At 46.7% G+C, this 24,195-nt stretch overlaps 1 protein-coding gene across 2 annotated transcripts; it reads right to left on the bottom strand.

Moving 5' to 3' along the window:
• Positions 1-4,656: 4,656 nt before the first annotated feature.
• On the bottom strand, positions 4,657-20,716 carry LOC131572826 (chromobox protein homolog 7-like). Of its 2 annotated transcripts, none has more exons than XM_058826209.1 (6): positions 20,509-20,716; positions 19,146-19,189; positions 15,074-15,139; positions 14,483-14,549; positions 13,546-13,885; positions 4,657-11,525 (listed from the first exon to the last, which is right to left on the bottom strand). In XM_058826209.1, exons 1-6 carry the CDS (start codon positions 20,575-20,577, stop codon positions 11,377-11,379), a joined length of 735 nt encoding a protein of 244 aa, XP_058682192.1. In that variant the 5' UTR covers positions 20,578-20,716; the 3' UTR covers positions 4,657-11,376. The 2 variants fall into 2 exon arrangements, with proteins under 2 accessions (XP_058682192.1, XP_058682191.1); XM_058826208.1 differs by having other exon boundaries at positions 4,657-11,528; positions 20,509-20,714.
• Positions 20,717-24,195: the final 3,479 nt, after the last annotated feature.

Consider the following 24,195-nt stretch of genomic DNA (forward strand, 5'->3'; position numbering starts at 1 on the left):
CGCCGCCCCGCCCCCTGCCCCCCGGCCCCGCCCTCCTCGTGCCGCCGCCGGCTCGCGCACGCCCGCGCGCCCCCTCCCGCCGCGGCCGCGCGTGACCCGCCCCCCCCGCGGTTCAAGGCCCTTAAAGGGGCCGCGGCTCGGGCGGGGCGTGGGGGGTCCGGATCCCCCGGCCCGAGGGACGGCCGAGCAGCGGGGAGAGGAGCGAGGGGAAGGGAAGCGAGTCCCGGCCGAGCAGATCCCCGGCATGGCGGCGGTATTGCCCCTTCCCGCCCGAACGGGGCCTTTTTTTTTTATTTAAAACAATGGCGGCAGCCTCTTCTTCTCCCGCTGCAGATGCACCGTCACCTTCTCTCGCCAGAGGGGAAGCAGGCAGCCTTAAGCACGTACCAAGTAAAAACTAGCACTGAAGGCCCGTAAAGATTTTCTTTCCTTTTTCTGTGTTTTATTCTGTTTATTTGTCTGGCGTGAGTGTGTGCCAGTATAAGGTACAATTTTTGAGCCGGTGTAAGGTACTGCTAGGTAAATGGGCCAACCATGCTACATAAACCTGTAAGGAAACCAGCAAAATGTTAAGTCACATAGAGGAATTCCCTGCCCTGACTATTACTGCAAACAGCTAATTAATTTGCAGCATACTTTACACTCTCTTGCGGGTGCTAAAAGACAAAAATCTCAGTCAAAAATCATACTCTGCAATTCAAAATGGAAGCTCACGGCCCTGCAGCTGTTCTCGTGTGGAATACAGGGTCCTCCCTTACCTGGAGGACTTTATCTGGCCTGTTCTGCTTTCTCACCTGGTTTTTGGGTAAGAAGGCTGTGCATTTCATGTACCCTCTGGAAAAAGTGGGAGCTGTGATGAGTGCTATAGGCAACGGTTGTCCTACATTTGCTGCTCATTCTAAACGCACAGTGACCAGCAAGGTACCTGCAGAGCATTGCAATCCCTCTGCTACCTGTTCCTCAGCTCAGCTGGCAGGGACCCCTCAGCCCCTGTGGCCCTTGCTAACCCTTTCTCCATTTGCACTCACCTTCCCCTTCCCTTTCCACCTCTTGCTCAGGGGTTTCACTCAGAGGGAATTCTGGAAATGGCCATATTATGGCTATAACGTCAGCACTAGCAGGGATGGATTTCCCAAAGTCAAGACAGGCAGGTAGGACAATGAATATTTTCCTCACTGCCTGTGATTCAGGCAAGATCTGTCAGAGTGTTTTGTTCTCTTTCACCTTAGCAGCTGAAATACTGCAGCCAACACAAGCTCTCTGCCCGGAGGAAAAGTGACTCAGGAGAGGATGTGCTCCCCACTGCCATGTCCCCATTTAAAGAGGGGTTAATGGAAAAGTTGCTGAATGCTGGTGGAGACCATCACATAGACCCTGGTTCAGGACATGTGAACAGTTCGGAGAACGACGTGTTTGTGCGGTCAGGGACTGAACCACAGCGTGCTTCATCACTGATAATTCTACATTTAGGTCATACCCCTCCTTCAAGAATAGGCTCTAAGAGGCCCTTTCTCAGATGTTTGGCATCACAGGCCAGGCAAGAACAAAAGCCCAAGACTGTCACCTAGAGTGGGTCAAGTCCTTCTGGACTGCATCTTTTCTCTGGACACCACCTTTTTTTAATCTCAGTTCTTCATGTGCTTGAAGGTGACTTCAAAAGAACAAGTCCATCACACCCACTGCATTTTGCTTTTCACTTTTTAAACTTTGCACATTAAGTGTTCATTAACACCATCCATGTTAAAATTAGCATTTGTTACTGTTCACTTTGTTTAAACTGCTTTTACATTTGTAGCTGAGTGTCAAGCAACTGAGCTTTCAGCCAGCAACATCATCCACCCTATAAAGCAGGCACCCTTAAATCCAAAGGGGGAAAAGTCTTTACATGGCTACACAAACACATGTGCAGCAACCAAGACTGGTGGCCTTGTCCCAGAACAGATGTGTGGGTCACAAATAACACACCCCACCTCAGGACACGAGCAAAAGGCACCGTAATCCACGGACCAGAAGGGGCAGTAGCTTTTCAGAGAGCTCCATGTGCTCTTTCTAGTTATTTTCTCCTTCCACCTGTCAGCAGAACCTTCTTTCCAGCCACAGCCACTGCTCAAAACACTGCGAGCTGCCGTTGCACAGGTTTGGCCTAACACTTTCATCTAACTTTTACTCTCACAAAGCAAAATAGTAGCAGAATATCCAGCTGTTCAGGGCATTGTTGGGCATTTCCTTTGTTTCATTCACATTTCTAGTAAAACACTTCAAAAAAAGACCAACCCACCTGGGAGGACAGCTCTCGCTGAACAGCTATTGTTCACTACAGTCACTGAAATAAAGTATTTTTCTTGCAACTGGCTTCCTGCAAAACTCTGGTGCCGTAGGATACCCTGAAACACTTCTTACTAGCACCAGGAAGTCAGTTCCTGGAAGCAATGAGCTTCGGGAGAGCAAGGAGATCTTTCACATTGAAACCCCTGGACAGCAGTGTACAGGCACAGGGAGACAGCAGCAGGTGCAAGAACATTTTTGAAATTATGTGTTTTTGAAATTATGCTTGATAATGGGGAACTCACCTGCTCAAAGTCAGTAGCTGCCTCCAAGCTTATTTTTTGTGGACCTGGCAGGAGCAGCAGCACTTATCTCCAGGAGAACAGCTCCAAGAGTTCATCAACTGACTCTGCTGCTCTTCACTCCAGTGAGGTCACTGTTAGGAGCAGCAGATTTTGGAAAGCAAATGGTCAGTCCCTCATCTATACTAGGAACAGCTGCACACAGCCCAGCCCCTCATGCCAATGCCATGTACGTTTCCAAGCAAACCCTCGGCACTATGGGCATCCAGGTAAATGTGTGCTGGAATTTCCCAGCTGCAGCTCTGAAACACACACAAGCAGTTTGTGTCAGGTCCCTTGGAGCTGACCCTGCACACCAGGTACAGGTGTCTCAGCATGGCCCAAGCAGCGGCCAGAACAACCAGCCCTCCAGCCCGCTAACATTTTGATGCAGCAGAGAGAGAAGGCCCATGGGGCTTGTGCTGTGCCTACACTAGTGGGATGCTGTGATATCCCTGGGGCTTGCCTAGGAGTTCCCAAAGAAGGCCCAGCTGCCCAGGCTGCTGCTGGCTCAGGATGATTACACAGGTCCCGCAGATTTTCACTTTCTCATTTCAAAAGCAGTCCCTTGGCGAGCAAAATGCTGTGAAGAGCAGGGAAGTTGTGTGGCACAGAACAGACGGGAAGTGACTGCCATTGCAGGGGTCACACAGGCTGCATTTCACTCTGCTTCTCAGAGAAGACCGAACTGCTCAACCCTTGTGGTTTCCCCTTTCGCCGAGTGCCCTTGTTCTCAGGCATCCGATGGCGAGAGCTGTGCAAGGCAAGTCGGCCTCACTGCACGGATCAGAGGGGCAGCATAGCAACAGATTATCAAAAAAAAGAAGGACTTCCCAGATTAACCTTTAATCCAGCTAACACATGCATGCTAAAGGACAAGCTCTTTCTAGTACCAGCCAGCCTCTGCAGCATTGGCAGAGGTAGAAAGACACAATCTCCAGAGCAGGCTTTCCCGTAACTCTGCACTGCAGTTTCTTACAACTTCACCTGACTCACTAGCAGCTGCCAGAAAGTAAGTGGCTGGCTGGAGTCCTGCTCTGATGGCATGACTCAATTCCAGCTTCCCTGGCTCCAGGCAAGCATGATGACAGCACTTTGGTAACAGTGGCAAGACCTAACCACGCTGCCTTGGGCCATGACTGACTCAGGAAATGCACCCCATCCCCCTCTGCTTTTGTTCCAAATGCTTTGGTGATTGATGCCATCTGCACTCAGGTGCAGGGCTCACCCCCACATTACATCTATTAGAGGTATCTCAGACAGCCCCATTCTCTTGCCCAGGTACCTTGATAAACACCTGGCCTCCCCCTCCACAGGGGATGGAGTGGGATACACCTTGAGGGAGCAAGCCAGGCATCCAAGTGGACTAAATGACATTTGGGATTTTCTCCATGGAGTTTCAGCAGTTCCAGGACTCGGGCTCCTTGGCTAAACCCTGGGATGAACCAGGGGCCAGACTGTACCCAGGAGCAGCTATGCTCCTGAAGTGATCCCTTGGAAGCTAGCCAAACCATTGGAGACTTTGGCTTGGAGGAGGGCTGCTGTCCTGCTGGCAAGCACCGCAGAGCATGCCTGGCAGCCCAGGTCTCACCTCAAACTTTCTCCATTCCAATGAGATGCAGGATATGGAGCACACCAGCACTCTTCTGGTGCTGGCACTGCAGCCTTGTGCAAGGATGTAGAGAACTCCCTAAACCCAGAGCAACAGCCATCCTGCCATCGGCATTCTCCTCTTCAAATTATAATCCATCAAAGACCAGTCATCCCAGGTCACCCCTGGACAGCTCTAACTTACCCAGTGGGTTAAAAATTAATAAAAACTTGACCTACTCCAATCAAAGTAATGAGCAATGTCAGAAACAGCCTTTTGCAGGCTCCATTCTTCATTGATCCTTCTTTACTGATCTTCCTCACGCACGCATGCACATTTTCCATTCTTTTTCCAGCTGCACTGCATGTTTATACACCAATAGATGTGACTGTTGGAAAATAATTCAGCTGTAGAATTAAAGCAAGGGGGGGTAAATGACCACACAAACATACCATGAGGTAAATGTCAGTTCTCATATTTAATATTTTAATAATTTTGTTTGCAACATTTACCACATAAATCATCTAAATAAATAGATGCTGTACAGTCTTTGATCCATATCAGTACAAAAATAAAACCACACTTTGTGTCAAATTATACTTGAGCCTGCCCTCCCTTTGCTATTACAATCTCCTTTTACAGCACATACTCGCTCAGAAAAGGCATTATACTCTGATTGGTTTGTATGGAATTGGTTTACTCCCTATTTCCCCCCCCTCCCCAAATACATTCAATTAGTCTGTACAAAAGCTAGAAGCTCATTCTGTGCAAAAGGAAGCTTTCTGTGTGCAAAGACTCCAATACTCTAGCGTGCTGACAGGAACAACAGCAACAACTGAAGAGACAGGAACAAAAATAATCAGGGACCCTCCCCTCTAGCTGACCCCATTGTGCCCCATCTTCCCCCTGCAACAGAAAGGGAGCACACCAAATCAGATGAGTCAGTGTGCAAAAGCGTTCTAACGATGTGCGTACGCTGAGGGAAAAGGTTGGTGCTGAAGACCCAGCGAGAGAACTGGTGTGTTGACCCCCCACGCCACAGAGCTGACTAGGTGAGGGAAAAGGGTTCTCTGCCCTTAGCCTGCTCAGAAGGTTCTTGAGATACATAGAACAAAAGCTTCATCAAAATTATATTAGTTCTTTTGTTGCTGTTCTGTTGGAGATTAGGTGAGGAAATGGCCTCTGGAGAAATCCAGCAGCTACTGAAGACAGCTCCTGGTTCACCCTCCCTTCCTCTCCCCACTCCCTTCAGAAGGACAGACATCTCCTCGTTCCTCAATTAAGCTAATAAGGTGCAATTTTTCAGACAAGAAACTCTATAAAGATGTCTCTGGAGCTGGAAGAAATGGTCATAGTTCCAGACTAGGACCACTCAGACTGAAACTCAACTTCATTTTTCCCTTTCCTTGATCAAAGGAGGTGGGGACGGAGGAAGCCAACCTGCGCCCCAATGGCAAGCGAGGGATTTAGCAGGTCTCCTCCCTTAGGGAACCCTCTGCTCCTGGCATTGCCTCCCCATGGGAGGGAGGCAAAAGGCTGGGTGACAGCTCTAGAAAAATGATAAGGAGCAGCCAGCGGCCTGAAACAGATACATCTTTTGCTTTTCAAATGCCACTTTTAGACAGACGATAAGGAGTACTTAGCACTCCTAGTGCTTTGCATTTCCAAAGTGCTTCGAAACATACTTCAGATTTAAAAGCAAAAAAAAAAGCTGCTTAACATTTTGACAGATTTGCAAAAAGCCTCTTTGTGCTGACACTACATTTTCTGGTTAAAAACCAACAATAATAATAAAAAAGGTTTTCCACCTCCTCCTCCTCCAAAATTCCCCTCCCAGCCAAAATTTTGCTACCCCAGTAATGAGATAAGCTGTGATGGAGGTTCTGAACAGTCTTAGGAATTCTACCCCATCCCAACTTTGTAGCAATCCACAGCAGCCCCAAATGCTCCCATGGAGGCCTGCACCTCTACCACTCCCAGGGATCATCTCCCGCCTGCTCCCTGCACTTCAAGAAATTAAGGGGGAAAGAGAAAGAGGTGGAAGAGAAAAAAAGATCATCTCTACAGCAAGTACTAGTTACAGGAAAGGATTTGAGGGGTCTGAATTCCATTTTAAGTGATTCCTTCTCTCTCCTTCAAATTGTCCTGGGGCTGTTTTATAAGCCTTCCTATCTTGACCACCTTGATGTGTGGAATCCAGGTGGTTTGACACCCAGAAGCTCACACTTTCTCTGTGAGGACAGTAAGTTCAGGCACTGAACTAAGTTCAGGCCTGTCGATCATAAGCTACTGTCTCAAAACAGGGAAGACTTTTACAACAAGCATGGCAAAAGCAATGTGTTCCAATGCGGTACATTTTCATGTAGTAATTTGTCAACGTACACATCTTCCTTGCATTCCCAAACAGCAGAAGACTGATACATAAATGCAGCTCTCACCTCTCTGCAGGCCCATTCGATTCACAGATGCAAGGGATCAATTTCACTACAAGTTCTTTGTTTATAACACACCTTCTCTCTCAACTGCCAGCTCACCCAAAGGCCTCTCCTCAACCACCTAGTGAGAGCAGCTCTGAGGCAACTCTGTCCCTCCTTTCCCTGACCAGCATTTGTCCCTATTATTTTCCTGGAAGAGGGAATATAAAATAATAAAGAGGGCCCATCGCCCTCTTCTTCCTAGGTTGCAGGTAAGCCAGGGAGGAATATAAGATGGGTAGATACCAATCTGCTTTTAAAAAGGAGGTTTTTGTACTTTCCCTACATCTGAAAACAAAAGCTCAAAGCTTGAGAGCAGAGGAAGAGGTGGAGAGGAGGTGGTGGTAGACTTTGCTTTGCCTAAATGTGGCTGGCAGCCCCCACTGTCTTCCACACACTGGCCTCTGTTGTGGCTACCATGGAGGGACTTGCCTGAGGTGCCCTGCTTATTTTTCAACCTGTGTGAGGCCTCCCTTCTCTATTCCAGTGAAACCATCAAGCAGCACTAGCTGGCATACAGCATGAAACAGTACTGGGACCAAGGGCCCCCTGTGAGGTGAACAAACAATTTTATACATTCAGTCACAAAACACCAGAAGAACAATTCTGGACAGTTTCACAACACTAATAACAAAAAAAGCCATTCATTTCTCAAAAAGCTTCTCTATGTCTGAGCTCTGACATAAACAAGAGTCAATTCACTAACAAATTTGGGCTTATTTTGGCAAATGGAACTGCTTTTGGGTGTTCTCACAATAATATCCTGGTCTTGCTTGGAAAAAAAAAAAAAAGGGAAAATAAAATCGTAAAATCACCTTAGTCTGACTTCACAAGCAGAAGGGCCCCCAAGCAAATGCAAGACAATAAGGAGCATGCAGGAGGCTACTTAATGCCACTATTCACGTGTTAAAACTTGCTGTTCCAAGGCATCACTTGTAAATCAGAGCAATAACATTTATTTTATAACCATCCAGGAACAGAGGCAGTCCTTTCCATATAGATTTTTTTTTTTTTTTTTTAAACACAGTGTTAACAAAAAAGGCTTTCCAGCCTCATGAACTCCCTCAGGTCTATCACAAATACAGTGAGTTCACTGCAAGATCTATAAAATAAACACTTCTGTCCCCCAACACTGCTGGTAAATTTTCACATGGAAACAGTTCTAAGAATGACTATTAGAGCAGTTATCTGAGAAGGTTGTTTCTTGTGTACAGTTCAGTAATTTCCACTGGCTGAAGTTTATTTTTTTTTGTTTACAGCCATGGAGCCAAACAAGGTATGGGAGAGTTAGCCCATTTCTATTCTCAGCCTGTGCTTCAAATAGAATTATTAAACTCAGCTTCAGCTGGATGCTATTCTGGCTCTTCTAATCAAACGGAATGCTTAACAAAGATCCAAACACAGCATCTGATTTTCATGATATGTTAGCACAGGAGGTCCCAATTCAATTGCCAGGTTTTGGGTTGAACTGGCAGATCGACAGTATTGGGGAGAAGAGACAAACCCAGACAACTTGTCTTTCCATCACTAGTGAAACCCTCTCTATACCTGCAAAGATGGAATAAAGTTAATTTTAAAGTCCCTGAAGACCAGCTCTACCAATGAAGTTTACAGTGATATGTCAGCAGACAGTGTGGAACAGAGCTACATTTTTAAAAGATCAGGAGAAAAATCTTCTCAAGAAGTTCTTTGAGATAAACAAGAATTCATGAATGTCAAAAAAAAAAGTCCACGACAATGAAGTAACTGCTTAGTTTCCTACCACAAACTCCCAATCACACTTTCTCCTCCAAACCCACGCACATGCAGCTTGTTGTGTCTTAACCCCATTATGGTTAACTCCTCCTTGACACAAAGCAGCATGGCAGACAGGTACTTTGTTCCACACTTTGTGTAGCAAGATGATTAGTCACCAGCAGAACACTAGACAGCCTGATCCAAAAAAATGATTAAGATATGAAGCTGTGGGTGGATCCTCTTTGAAAGACCACCACAGGTCTTTGAAAATTCCACTGCAAGAGACAGAAAGTATGTTTAAAGAAAAATGCCAAAACAAAGTGTTGAGAAGTGTCAGCTGGAGAGTGGAGAGAAAAGCAGAGGATGGAAATCTAGTTTATTAGGACAAGCTTTTTCCTGCTGCAGGATTGATATTGCCTCCAATGTCAGCCAAAGCCAGGAACTTAGTAAATAGAAAGCTTTTTTTGATGCATTTTTACACTGAGATGAAGACATGACAAAGGCACCAGTTGCTGCATTAGAATAAAGAAACCAGATCCTATAAATGCCACAAAGCTTTAGCAGGATGAGCTGCAGTTCAAGACTTTTTGAAAAATGAGCTAAAACACTACGCTTCTGCAACCATCACTACCTGACCTGCTCCAACCCACAAGAGTGGACTGGGCCATGTGGCATGTCCACCAGTCACAACAGAAGAGAGATGCCATGTATTCAGCATATTTGGCAGGTGTCAGGAAGAGGGGGTGTGTGGGTGATGGTAACAACACCGTCTGACCCCACATCCTGCAAAAAAGGGTGCAACTCCAGACACAGAAGCCTCGCTCTGGACACCCACGTTCAACAAGCATCCTGCGCCTGCATGCTTACCTCATCAGCTTGCCCTTGCTAGCTATTGCAAGCTTCTTTCCCACTCACTCTTCCTCCCACCACATAATTCCACCCCAGCTTCCACTTCTCACCCTCTCAGATTTCTCCATAATAAAACTCCCATCTTACTTCTCTGAGAGGCAAAAGGTCAGTCCAGAAATTCAAGATCTTCCCAGCGATCCTGAAACTGCTCTGATGGCATGAAAGACAGACCTGCTCCAACAGCTCTGAGATGGAAGAAGAAATCCTAAATCTGAGCTGCCATATCCTAAATGAGGTAAAAACTGCTTCTAGTAAAAATCCACAGTGGCAGTCTAAGCACTTTATGATAAGTAGATGTTTGGAGGATCAGAAACCCTAGAGCTCCCAAATTGTGCATGCCAGGAGCCAAGCCCCTCAAACAAACACATTGAGGATCTCCACAGGTGTCTTTATCTCAGAGCTAAGAAGGCTCATAGCTTCATTTTGAATAAATACAGCAGATAAGAGATGCTTCAGATGGGGTGGAGTAAGGAAACATAGTTTTTGAGGACAGTAATCATGACACTAGCCAATGTTACCCTGCAGTACTCTGTCCCACAGTTCCCACTTTAGACTACCTTACTTTTCTTGCTTTCCATTGGAAAAGGTCAATATTTAAAAAGTTAAGTTATTGAAATAAAATTTGCTTTTAAAAATGGAAGAGAACATGCATGTGCAAGAATAGATGCTATGCTAAACTACCAACTCAAAATTCTTCAATATTCAAGCAATTCTTCAAAAACCTCAAAGTGTCACAGGCAGTCCAGCACAAGGCATTTTTAAGTGCAAGATTAGGCGGGTCTACTGAAATGCAGTCCGCTTCCCTTGGCAAAGATTTTTAAGTCTTCCAAGGGGAAGTTCCTATCAGTAAAGTAGTACAGGATCACAAATACTGTGAGGATACTGGAATCATGAAAGAGTATCACTCAGGCAGCACAATCCAAGAGTTCTCACTGCTAAGAATCAGGAATTTTTCCCCTGCTCAAATCTAATATATGCCTTCCCCACATGTTGTTTATTTTGGATCTCTCTATGGGATCCAATAACAGAATCTGCTGCTAATCAAGGTCCATTTCTAGCTCAGTTCTGTCCAATTCCCATGTCCTGGGCCTGTGCCAGTATCTTGGATATCTCTGCAGTGCCAGGCAAAGCTTCAGTTGTCCTATTAGTCCCTCCTCTCAGGGGAGAGGAGTCAGTTTTCAACCAACTTATTACCACAGATTCAGGGCAGAATTTGTTATTAATACTGAATTTTGCAAAGGGTAAGAAGACCCTACTTTCCACAACACATTCCTCACGCAGCAGAGCCAAGCCCGGAAATCCTGTTTAGCATATACAGAATGGTATGTCACAACTGTGCTGGCTTTCTGAGCTTTTAATGAGGGCAAATTGAATTTATGTTGCCAGTTTGGATTTCAGAGATGCATTTCACTCTTTCCGCATGACCAACAACCAAAAGGAGAGAGCTCTGCTGTCTATACGGACCCGTGCTGCAAAAACTGACTTACCACAGACAGGCAAATACGCTTCTGAAGTCCTGACAGCAGGCCACAGGGAAAACAGCACTGGAGAGAAAGTCTTAGCAGGCTGGAGTTATCTACACAGGTAGGATCCATCACCTCTCACTGCTGCAGGAAGAGAGGGAGGAGGAAGGTGGGAAGAGCAATGTACAGGGATGTATCTTTATCCAAGGGATATCAATTGCAGAACAAGGCGACAGGCTAGAGATCCAGCTCTCTTTCCACCTCCACATGCCCTCTCCCCACAAATGCAGCTGCCGCCACTTAACAGGATAAAAGGCGAATTGTTCAGCTTGCTGCTTTCACATCAAGGATGGGAGTCTTTGCCCGGGAAAGGGCTGTCAGTTTTTCAACTGGACAAAGCAATGACAAATACACACCCCCTACACTGCCCTTTTTTGCGTATCTGAAAGGGGAAAAAGGAGAAAAAAAAAAAAGGTCTCTGTAAACATTTTAAGAGGAGACATTTTGGATTTTTTTTTTTCTCTTATGGGATAACATAACCCTTCCCTAGCTCCACCCTAAAAGATCTGGTTTTGGGGAGCGCTGCAAACAGAGATTCAGAACTGCGCACTCCGGTCTCGAAAGAAGCCCTCAGCCACTTGTGCTTCTCTGAAAGTGACGGTAATGGAGTTTGCTGTGATGTCTGTCACTGTCACTTCGCTGGGGGGCACAGTGGGGATCCAAGGGAGACTGGCGTCCACATCTGCTGCTGAAAGAATGGCACATAAGAGCATGTTAGTGAAACAGAGAAGGTGAGGGAGAAGAAAGGAAGAAGGGGAAAAGGAAGGATGGAAAAAGGATCTCTTTTCTGACAAACCGTAGGTGAAATCAGCCTGTACTGAATCTGCATGTACAGAGCAAGAAAGAACATGTGCAACCCCTACCCTTCAGAGGCTATGGGGAAATGGAAGATCAGGTGTCCAGATACACAGTGGTATCAGAGCAGCCTATGCAGAGGTCAAAAGACCCTGTAAAACCACCCAGTTTATCTAACCATCCACAATTTCCCCAAACCCCTCATCCCATCTCAGCCCCTAATTTGGTTTTGTGTCAGGAAAGCACACTCACCCTGGTTTGAGTTCACTGTCTTCTAAATGCCCTATCCTACTGAAAAGGCAAACATTAAAATCTCTTACACACACTCTTCAGATACTCCTAGGGGAGTCAAAGGGAGCCAAAATGGAGGGTCTGCCTTGTACTGCACCTGCAACACAGCCTGGGTGTGATGCTCTCAAAACTCCCTCAGTAGTGCTGTATGGAGAAGCTGCTCTTCCTTTCTCATATGCCTCCTTTGCTCCCAGACAGCTCCATACAAGAAACCCAAGCAACCTTGCACTTTCTCACCGTAAGAATAATTACCAACCCCTCTGCCACCCAAAAGGCTCGCTTCCTCAAAGCCCCCAGAGACTGCCACATAAAGAGAGAGGAAGGAAAACATACCCTCTCCCTGTCACTCTACCTGTCCACTATATACCTTGTTGTCCCAATCTGGACAAAGAATGAGACCCCCTTAAAAGAGTGTATTTCCTGGCTTCTGTCTCAAACACCTGGGGTGTCTACTTCCCCCCAGAAAGAGTCCAACTCCCCCTAACAGTAACTGGAATTCCACACAGGCCATGTGTCAAGGGGAGAACAAAAGGAGTTTTACAATTCCGTAGTGCCACACACTCTTCTGATCCCCAAGTGCTTTAGTGCCACACACTTCTGGGGAGAATAGCCCCACACATTTCCTCACTGCCAGGATATAACACTGGGTTCCTCTGTGCTACTCCCATTGTTGCCTCCCTGGATTCTGAGCACCATTCCAGCCTCCCTCAGAAAGGAGGGAATAGTGCTGATTCCCAGAACACAGCCTTATCCCTAAGATCCTGCCTAATCTAGCCTGCCTAACAGCTACTCCTTGCAAGGAGTAACAGGATTCCCTTAGCTACTACAAGCAGCACAAGCCCCAGTTTTCCACTCCTCAGGAAAGCTACGCCTTCAGAAGCTCTAATAATGCAGGGATAGTTTCCCTGGTAACTGAGAGCAACACACACATCCCACAGCCCTCCTGCACAAGATGCTGGTATCCTTCCCTCAAATGCCAAATGTGCTTGGACATCTCCCATGCCTACACTCATGCTGCCTACTCATTGGGATCAGGCAGGAGTTACCATCCTCACTTCATCTATCTCTCCCCTTCTTGCATAGCTCTATAGCAAGAGACTTTAAAGGGGTGTGGAGAGGAAAGGGAAGGAGGCGGCAGGGAGTACATTGTGAGTTCCTAGCAGCATTCCTGTATGCTTCTTAAAGCAGCACTATGAGAGGAATGCCACTGTCCAAGCTTGTCCACAGCTAGCCAAAGTCCTTTGAGACAAGCAGCAGGCTGAGCACATGTGGATAATGTGGACAGAGGCAGAGTTCATCTGTCATACTTGTGTGTCACCTCTGCTGTGAGGAAATTTTAAGAGGGGGAAAAACTTGCAGTATCTTCTGCATGTTTCTAACACAGGGAGGGGCATCAGGGATGTAAGACTACATAGAGCCAACAGGGCCAAAAAAACAATTAGTCTGTGCTCTTTTAACGAGAAAGAAATCTGCAAACAAGAGGGACATAATACAGGCCAGCAAGGGATGCTCTGAAGACCTGATCTAAACCACAATCCCAGGAGGATGTAAGCAAGGCAGAAGGATGCAGAACATCCTTCACATGCCCCAGAACTTCACCAAAGGGTGACTGGCCTTACCTTCTTTGCTGGTGTGCTGCGTGGCCTCCCAGTCCTCAGGGCTCTGCCTGGCCTCTAGGCCCACTGCATCATTCAGGAAGAACTCATGCCTGCAGTTCCGGTTCTCCAGACTCGCCATGCGGGGGAACTTCTTCCTTGACAGTCGTAGGTACTTCTGGTTTTTGCGTTGCTTCCGGAGAGAGAATGGCAGGACTGCACTCCCAGTCTTCTCAGGGAACTCTGCCTGCCCTGTCTTGGCCCCTGGCAGGCTACTGTCTCCTCCTCCAAACCTCCGTGCAAGAGAGAAGCAGAGCTTCTCCTTTCCCTTGTGAGCACTCCTCAAGTCCATGCCATACAGCCGCTGCCAAGACACCAACGCAGCAAGGGTCAGAGCAGACATCTGATCATGCAGTGAGGGCTCCCTACTGGGAACCAGGAAAATATTCTTTGTTCAGTCTGTGAACATTTAGATGAACTAGGATAAGGTGTGCTGCTTTTTTTTTTGTTTCTCTCCCCTCTTCAACTGCCTTTAAGCTCTTCCTAATATCTACTTCCTAGGATTGGCTGCTTTGCTTGGCAACAGCAAAAGCGTGCTGAAACTCCGCTTCCAACTATGGGCTACCTTTGACTTGATGGAAAGTTCAAGCTCAACATGAAACTAAAAGAACACACAAACCAGGTAACCTGCAACTACCCAGGTCCATCCTCTATAAAATCCTAGCTCAGAAAGAAAGAGCTGCTGTTTTATTTTATTTTGCTTTTTTTAAGATAAATTAGCTAGCTCTTCAGCTAACAGGTTAAAACTATCTGCCTAAACACTGATTTCATGTTATTGTGTTAACTTGTTGCCTCCAATTTTGTCCATGCAACAGCAAACAGACAGTTTCCACCTCACTGAGAGCAGAGGAGCAGCACAGCAGCTAAGGAGTTAGAAATACACAGAAGAGCAAGAGGCTACCTGCAGTAGGAGGCGCTTTGGTTTGGGACCTCTTTTCCTGTACCCTGATGCACGGTCTCTCTCCTCCCTGTGAAAAAGGAATACAAATCAAACTGAGTACTAAATACCACAGCATAAAACCTAGTTGGGACTTCAACCTTTTGCAGCATAGCTCCCTCAATTTCCTTCAATAAAACCCAATGGTTACCAGTGTGAGCTTGGAAAACATCCCAGAATTGCTTCCTGTAGGAGTAAAAACCTTGCAATAGGGGAATTTCTCTGACACAGCTAATCAAGGATGGGTTAGAGAAACTTCCCACCTCACATCACTCTAGTCCAGGTCTGGACCTGATTAAAACCTGAGTCCGATCATTCTCTGGCTCAGTGCTGCCTGTTCTTGGCCTCATTTCCTGAACAGTGCCAATCAAAGCTGCTTTAACCCTGTCTTCTCCATCTCAACCAACACCACGGCACAAAGATCAAGCAGGATTCATTGCTATACATCTCATCTTTGACTGAAGTAGGGACAACAGGGGCATTTTATGCATATAATGAAATAAAGACACTATTTCTTTTCCTGTGTCCAAGGAGAGAAAGAACATGTGCCCTTACTTTTCTTCATAAGCCACTACCAGGCGAGGGTCCAAGATATGATCCTCTGGCTCCCATGTGCTGTATCTGAAGAAAAACATAAGGAACAAAAAGTAAACAATATTTTAATGAAACATTCTCTCTGCAGGCCTGCTACCAGTGTGCTGCAGCCCTGGATACTATCTTCACAAGGGTCAGTGGGGCCTGCCACAACTTTGCGAGAGCTCTGAGGAATCCCAGCCATTCCCTCTCCAGCTTCCCACAGACGCCACCTCCCCTTCCCAAAACAGGCAGGGCCAAGCATCAAGCAACTCTTTGTACAAAAACAGGGAAGACTTTCCTCCCCAGGGCCCCCTCCACATTGCGTGCAAAGCCTGTGCAGACACTCACAAACTGTTTTTAAGTCCATGCCTAAACAGGTCTCATCTGCAGCACTCCCCTCAAATCCCACAAACACCATGGAACAATGAGGCATGGTCTGATACATCTTTCTGAAAAATAGGTCTCTCTTAATTTAGAGTGCTCAAAGAGTAAGTACCCTTTCTCACTTGAATTATTAATTACTTCTAATCACTGAAGCTGAAAGGATTCATTTAACAGTTTAATTTTTTCCACTGATGCCGTTCAACCAAACATGTTGGGAGCTGGGCCCTGGGGCAAGCTGATGGCCACATGCCAACGCCTCCTCCTACTGCTCGGCTCCCCCTACAGGTTGTTCTACCGAGCAGAGCTCATCGACACAAAGTACCCCAACACCAACACGGTTCCCAACAGGCTCCATGCTTCTGAAGCAGCCTGGGAACAGCGTCACTCATTGCCCCAGCTCCATTCTCGACAGCCGGATAGCTGTGCCAGGAATCAGATGCTCAGGAAAGGACTGAACCCACCTAGCAGGCAACTCCAAAACTGGTTCCCAAAAGAGTGCAGATGCACGTAACACTAGGGAGAAGCAGCCAAAACGCTCCCACTGTGGAAGCTGAAAGAATCACAAAGTGGTCCTTGGGGTATGTTTACTTCTTAGGGGTCACGCTTGCCCAGAAAAGGTGGGTGCTGTGTCTCTAGTATACAAACACTAAGGCAAGAAAGCAAATCTGTATCCTCAAATGCCTCAGAACCCTAATTTTCCTGAAATGTGAGATCCAGGCCTGGAGGCAGAGCTCCTCCCAGAGCCTGGGGAGGAAGACCAGAGAGGAGTCACATGCAGGTGCACAAGGGTGCATTTGTATCAGTGGCTTTAAACAGCAAGAAAGCATTTTAGGATGTTTAAATTTCTGGATGAAGCACAGATTGCATGTGAGGACACGGGATACAGAGGTACAGAGGGGAGGTGTTTCGGGCATGTTTTTCCCTTTTACTTCTCCGTTACAGAGAAGAAAGGTACTGTAATATAGGAACATTACTGGAGGATGGGTCTAGAAATGAAAATACAATTTTTTACATAAGGGAGAAAGAAAAATATGACATTCAGATATCCCCAGGTGCCCTGTACATCAGAGAGTTAAGAACAGATATGTCTTCATAACCAGCTGATCCCTCCTTCTCTCCATCCCTCATTTGCTCATGCTTCCTGCAGCAACCTGACTGTGAGCTGTCAAAGCCAAGATACTGTTTGAAAAGAGGAAGGTTTCCTCCCAGCTGCAGGGATTCTGGCACTCGTCCTACAAATTTGAGAAAATAACACCACAAGGGGGACAAAAAGTCATCGGATTGCTTTTCATAGGCAGGAGAAGAAAAGAGATTTGCTTAAAAAAACCCGCCCTGGTGGACGTTGCCTTCTTCTCTGCAGCTCAGATTCTGGCTTCGCTGCAGTGGCAAAACACTGCATATAAAAAAAAAAAAAAAACATGGTTGAGTTTGCTATGCGCGCGCGCGCACAGAGCTTTATATATGGGTACACACAGCCCAGGCTGCAGCAAACTGCAGAGAGCAGGCACTCTGGAAAACACAGATCATATGATCTTCCTTCCCCCTCCTTCTACTCCTCCTCTTCCCCCTCCTTTTAACTCCAACACAAGTTGTAAACAAGCTTGTAGCTAGAATCAGATTGTCACTCTTCCATTCCCTGACTCCAGCAGTGCAATCCATAAAGCTGAGGTGTAGGGTATGAATAAGAATTTTTTATTAAGAAGAGGGGTAAAAAAAGTGAAATATGAATTGCATGTGAAAGCAGTAAACTACTGACCTATCTTTATTCCCTTCCACGATACTTCCAATGGGAATAATGGGATAATAGGTGCAGAGATTACAAAGAGCAGTGCAATAGGGCTGGTAATTAAGGAAGGAAATAACGTGGGATGAGGAAACAGGCACAAAGATACAAACAGCCTGCGGTGCTGCATGCCATCACAGGCATATGTATGTTTAGAAACAAGGAACAGAGACTGCTAGTGGGATGAAAGTGACTCCAGTACTCTGAGCATCTTGAGTTTAAGTAATTCAAACCACTGAGGCAACAGTTAAAGTGAAGGCAGGCAGAAGAAAGGAAAAAATGTAACAGTCTTCAAATTTGGAGTTTGGGGGAAGAGGGAAGATGCTTGGACATGCCATATATCAAAGTAAGAGAACCCTGACATCACCTTGCATCCAGGGAAACTGTGTTTTAAATTCCCCAAAGTGTTTCTGTCTCCCCCAGTGTTCCAAGACGCAGGGCAAGGAAAGGCAGCAGTTAAGAATAAGGTCTGCTCTGTCCAAGAAACATTACGCCATGCCTCAGCCCACCTTCTTGGCAAGGGACTTTACAAGAGAAGGACTTCAATGTGTTTGTTGAAAGGAGAATGGGATAAACACCAGTATTCTGGCCAAGAGGGGATAAGGCCTCCCAGGCTCCAAATACATTTCCCACCCTCTATCAATGATGAAGTAAGACTTGGCTATTTGAGGCTGAAGCGGTCCAAGAAGTGACCCACGCTACCATGGCAGCTGGTGCTCGACAAGTGCACGAGGTTACACTCTGACAGCAGAACACTCAAGAATAAAGTCACCCTCTCCCACCAGCACCAGAGAGGGGAAGCTGCTTATCTTCACACATGGCCTATAATCATAAGCATTAGGCACGACACTTTGGCACCCAAGAACACATTTCAGCTTCTTGGACACCAGGTACAGCCAGTCAGAACCATCCTGGCGGGCCCCGTTTTGCAGCTGTGAGGATGAACCCGTAACAAGCAGCTCCCATTGCTTAGCAACACGCAGAGCAACTGTGTGTGTAACACTGCTGTACCCACGCACATTGTGTATGTACACACACAGGCACAAACAGAAAAGCAAAGACGGGGCCCTTAGGGGGTGGCCAGGAGGCTGTTCCACTAGGCTGCTAGCTGACATAGTAATATTCTCCAGTTACCTAATCCTTCTAATCTCAGTGCATTTCACAGACTGCTTAAGCACAAAGAAATTGCTCTTCTTCAGAAGCAGCTGCATTTTAATGACAGAAGTGTCTGTAAACAGTGCACAGTAATGACAAAAAAACCCCAAACTTTTCTTCATTTTTGCAATGGAGAAACTAAAGCAAAAGCAGAAAAGGCACTCAAAATAACAGGAGGTTTCAGACAAGGAAATGAAGGCATGGTGGTAATTCTCAAAGGACAAAGATCACCTGCATTTGGCTACACTCAATAAATCTGAAACATTGCCCCTTTCCATTGGTGGATTGCAGAGGGGAAACAGTAGGAGAGGAAGACAAGACCATCAACACGTTTTCTATTTTAAAAGACTGCAGACAGCTCTAAAAATAAAGTGGGGTCCTCTTGTTGCTGACTCAGAAAAGCAGGAGCCATTCCAAGTTCAAAAGAATCTGGATTCTTTGTTGGACTCATAAGGAATTTTAAAACATTTGTATTTAGAAAGTATCTCAATGAAATATTTCAGTGGTGGCAAAAACCAGTCAGAATAAACTGGCACCCAGTTTGTATTCATGAGCTGCCAATTCAAAAAACAGATTTGGGTTTGGTTTGTGGCTCTTTGGTTTTGTTTATTGTTGTTGAAATGAGTGACAAGCCATTACCCATTATGAATGAAATGCTCAGTTGCAGAGACACAGTGCAAGCTATTATGGAATATTAAAGAAAAAAATAGACGAGTAAACACAACTTACTTTGGGGGCCATCCTTTCCACTTCACTAGGTATTCTACTTTACCCTGAGGGTAGAAAAAGGCAGAAGAAAACAGGTGAACTATGGAACCAAATATGGGCTACAGTATGAGATGCAACCAATCAAGAAAAAGCTTGTTTTCCATCACTTTATTTCAAAACATAGCCACTTCCCCATTCAGCCACACTTTCATGTATATACCTTTTCCTCCAAAAACTGGGCACACACACAGGGACATGCTAAAACACGTTTATGCTTGTACTACCATCAGCTTGGAGCATAGCTTTGCAGAAGGCTTGCAGGCAGAACACTGAAAGCCAACCAGAGAGCGTGACCGAACCATTCACACATTCACAGGCAAACCTACAAGAAGTCAGCACACATAAATGCAGGAAGGAGATGTATGCCAGGAGCAAATGTCATATGAATTTATTTTTTTTTTAAGCAGAGAGGAGAAACACAGTGTATCAGAACCTATGAAGCGTCTCTGGCATGTTCTTTTCCATTTGCTACACGCTCTACTCAAACATTGTTCCATCCATCACATGCACTCATCCTTTCAACCCAAGCAACCAGCAGCTCACAGCTGAAGTTCAGAGATATTCTTTTTTTTTTTTCTTTCACTCTAAGTACAAGATTTAAAAAAAAGAAAAAAAAAGAAAAAAAAAAGTGTAGTGATTGGAAACTGCGTTCAAGGACTCTGAAAGCAATGTGAACAACTATCAGAATATTTAATGTTATACTGAGGGGCTTGTTAAGCACTTCCCAAAGCATGGCAAAGGCCTTTGTGCATGCAGGACGACCACTCTCCAAGAGCCGCTGCTGCAGCCACAGACGCCCTTACGGGAGAGCAGAGCAAGGAAAGCACTCGGGTACTTGAGGCAGAGAACCAGTTTCATTTTCCTCTTGGGGGGCTCATCAGCTTCTCAAGGTTGGAAAACACTGCCCTATAAGGAACTTTCCACCGGAGGATCTCTACACGCTGCATGCTTACAGGTTAATCCTTGCAACACTCTGCGGGGACGGGAGCGCTTCCACGACTGGGGAAACTGAGTCACGGGAGCTTTCCCAAACCCTCTCCGGTTTGGGCTCTCCCGTTCGGTGTCACCTGCACTCATCCTGCAGACAGGCTGAACCCCAGCAGCGACAGCCCCCCCTGCGTCCCGCGGGCAACACGTGTGTCCCCTGCCCGCAGGTGCCGGTGCCCCTCCGTGGGTGTGAGGGGACGGGGACCGGGGCACGGGGACCTGACGGCCGCGCGCGCGCCCACCACGGCTCCCCGCTCCCGGTGCGCGGCGGGAGGGGCGGGGGGTGTCCCGGTGCGCTCCCCCCCGCCCCGCCCCGCTCCGCTCCGCCGCTGCCCACCTTCCGCACGCGCTTCTTGCGGATGCTCTCCACGGCGAACACCTGCTCGCCGATGGCCGACAGCTCCATGCGGGCGGGCCGAGGCTGTGCCGGTGGCGGCCGTTCCCCGCCGCTCCCCCTCACACGCCCCCTCGCGCGCGGCCGCGCCCCCGCCGCCGCTTTAGAACCTGCGCAACGTTTTCCCCGGCGCGCGCGCGAGGGGGCGGGAGCGGGCGGTGAGGGAGGGAGGGGGGCGGGAGCGGCGCCTCAGGCGGTTCCCGCCCCGGCCGCGCCGCCTCCCGCCGCGGGGAGCGCCGTGAGGGAGCGCAGCCTGCCGCCGCCGCCGAGCCGTGGCATTTACGGGCGTTTCCCACAGGAGCGCAGCTCCCGGCGATGGCGGCTGGGGAAGCGGCAGAGCGTGGAGGCAGCGCTGCGGCAGGAACCCGGTGCGGCTTCTCTGCCCAGGCAGCCGCTGCAGGTGCCTCAGCGCCAGGCGCCTGCCACGGCCCACCTTCACGGGGAAGGAAGCAGCCGAGGTTCGCCAGTGCTCGCCGTGGAAAACAACGACGAATGTCTGCGGGCCCGCAAGCGATCAGAAAGTTTTACTAGTAAATTACACACTTGACATGGAAATCGGTATGTTAGTCCCTGAACTACTCTATAAGCACACGGCAGTGGGTTTTGGAAAAAGGGGTAAGATGAGAAGGAAGAGAGATGTATTAAAGGGAGTGGGATGATGCGGGGCAGGGAGAAAAGAAAAAAAAAAAAAAATTCACCATTCCTGGTTCCAGTATCAATCCAGCTGCTGGGATGTCAGTCCCGGTTTCAGCGTTGATCCAGCTGCATCCATCTGGAGGATGAGATGTCCAGGGTCCTGGGAGTGCCTCTGTGCCTCTACCAGCACAAAGAGGCGCTGTGGACATAGCACACATATAGCTATCAGTCATCGTGGAACAAGCAGGACCTCAGGCCACCTCTTCAAGGCAACTAAAGCTTTTTTGGGTGAAGCATGAGAGAACAGGGACATCATGAGGAGGCATTCAGGTATCCAGGCTCCCTTGCACACCAATCTGCAGAAACGTTCTTTTGCTTCCCAGCCACTGCTTCAAAAAACAGACTGAGGGTTTTTCCTTTGAAGTCTCCTAGGAAACTTTTTACACCAGAGCAGGGGCTTATTTCTACATATACAACTACCTACTCTCCCACAAGTGTGCTCGGTCGCTCCTCTGCTGTGATTGAATGTCACCAGGAACTGTTTGCACACAAAGTTTGAGACAGGCCAAACATTACTGTAGAAATGGCAAATATACAAGGAGAATGTGTTAATCTTGGTCATTTAGTCTGCAAGCGTTTATTTGCACACAACATAACGTGTCCACAGGTATGGACTGGGTAACTGGCAGGGCGCTTACCCTTGCTGAAGCCATCTAAGAAATCAAAGTTTACTGTCAGGGAATGGTGACCCTTTGGATAGTCATTAGTCAGAACCAGCAGTTTATAACAGGGCTTAGTATTTTAATAGCATAGCTGTTGCATATTCAAGACGTTTATACTATATTACAAAATTATTGATGATGATGATAATAATAGCTTTGATCTTTTTAATTCTTCCTCTCACATTCTGTGTCTGTGTTTTAGAGGAAATAGGGAAAATATTTAAGGTAATATTTTCTTTGTTTCTCAAAATTAAGACCTTCAGAAAAAGACAAAAAGAACAGAACAGTTCTCTGAATTGGCAAGGATCTGCTTGTATTCCTTTTCCTCACAATGAAATTCACTTGCTGAGTTGTCAGACTGGAAAAAGAAGAAACCGTGCTCCAATGACCACATTAGGATAAAATAAAAGAAAGAATGAAACCCCCTAGTCACCACAAGCTTTCAGTTATTATTATTTCAATTACCGATAAACTTTTGTACTTCTTAGTCCAGAATGTTTACAACTCGTTATTTAATATATTAAATAATATTCTTAAGGTCAAGAATACATATATATATATATATTAACTTTATTAATGGATACCAAAGGAGCTCTCAAAACCAAATTGACCTGCATTTTGATCACAAGCTCTAATACTCTTCTTATAAGCAGAGATATATAGTAAGAACCCACACACTTGGTATTATCAATGTAATTTCCACATGATTACTCCCTTCTTTCCTTCTGCTTTTACCACACCAGCAACTGACCTAAGTGAAGTTTAAGCAATATTTGCACCAGTTATGTCACAGCTTTCTGAAAAGTACTCCGTTGCCTGAAGGTACTTGTCACAAAATGCTAGAGTGCCTCACTGCAGTCTGGTCAGGGTTTCGCGTTTGCATCCGGTTTATTTTGCAACATTTTGGTCAAAACGTTACTTTTAAGAGCTGTTCCACCACAGTTACTTTTCATTCTACTAATGGTTATAATGTAATTTCAGTAGGGTTTTTAGGGGTTTTTTTCTCTTTCTCGTTGCCGACCAAAACCTGAGAGCAGGAGGCAAAGAGCAGGAGCATTTCCCATCCTCCCATCCCATCCAAGCCCTGAATTACCGTTAAGTGAATGTTGCTAAGCCATTCGTTGGGGTTAGAAATAATTAAGACAAACAATTTAATCAATCAAGGTTTTCAGATCTTACAGCCTGTTTTAGCAGTACTTTAAAAGCCATTCTGTGATAAAAGACCTCTTCTGAAGTATATCAAGAACTAGATTACAGAAATCTCTATTGGAGTTGTTCTTGTTACCACTAATTGTACAGCCGTGCTAATATATAGCGGTGAACTCCGTGTGCAGAAAACCAAAGCAAATATTGAACTTTCCTTAGTACAAATTCAGAGACCCAGATCCAGGAGGCTTTAATCAAAATTCCAATTAACTTCAAAGACTTTTACTTGAGTAAAAATTGCAAGCAGAATCTAGTACAGAAAAAAATTACCATTTTAATTGCTGCTAGCCTGATTAAGCGTTCCGTCTTCCAGTTGATACAAGCACTTACATTAACACTAAAAATTTATTAATGGTCATTTATATTCTACAAAGCCTAATCCTGCCTAAGATCCTCCCCCCCCCCCCCAGAAGACTGCAGCAAAGATCAGCATAGCTTCAAAACCACTCAGAACATCCCCGAAGAAACGCCGCTTGTTGAGGCTTCAAGAAACGACCTTGCAGCAGAAGCCTGCCCTGGCAGCCTCCGTGATGTCCCGGAGCCGGCAGCCCTGGGGAGCCGGACTGTCGATGCCGGGTGCAAGGTATCGCTGAGCCGCTGGGTGAACCGGCCTCTCCCACTGCGGCGCTGCGTGCCTAATTTTAGGCTCTAATTCTTTAGAATCTAATCTAATTCTTCTCTTTGTCATCTAAAGTAGATGTCTCTCATCCTGCTGCCCTGCAAGCACAGGTCCGGCTCATTTGCACATTGCGGTTTCAGCAGGCAGCCTCCGAACGCATCGCAGGAGTAAAGAGCAGCAAACAGGCGCAGTCGGTGCTGCCCTGGCCCGGACAGCAGCCCCGTGTGCCCCATGGAAGGCACAGGCAGGATGCACCACGTATCAGTGCAGTTAAGCCCAAGGGCACCAGAAAAGCTACCCTGTCGGTATGCTCACATCAATTAGTATTTTTAATGTTAGTTTCTTAAAACGCGTGGAAGGAATGCAGCTGCCCCCTGCTGCCAGCTGGCAGAGCCTCGTCTTACCCGGAGCCCTTGGCACCAGCAGCCCTCGAACAGTGTGTTTAAA

The sequence above is a fragment of the Poecile atricapillus genome, chromosome Z (assembly GCF_030490865.1).
Source record: "Poecile atricapillus isolate bPoeAtr1 chromosome Z, bPoeAtr1.hap1, whole genome shotgun sequence".
In the NCBI taxonomy this organism is placed as follows: Eukaryota; Metazoa; Chordata; class Aves; order Passeriformes; family Paridae; genus Poecile; species Poecile atricapillus.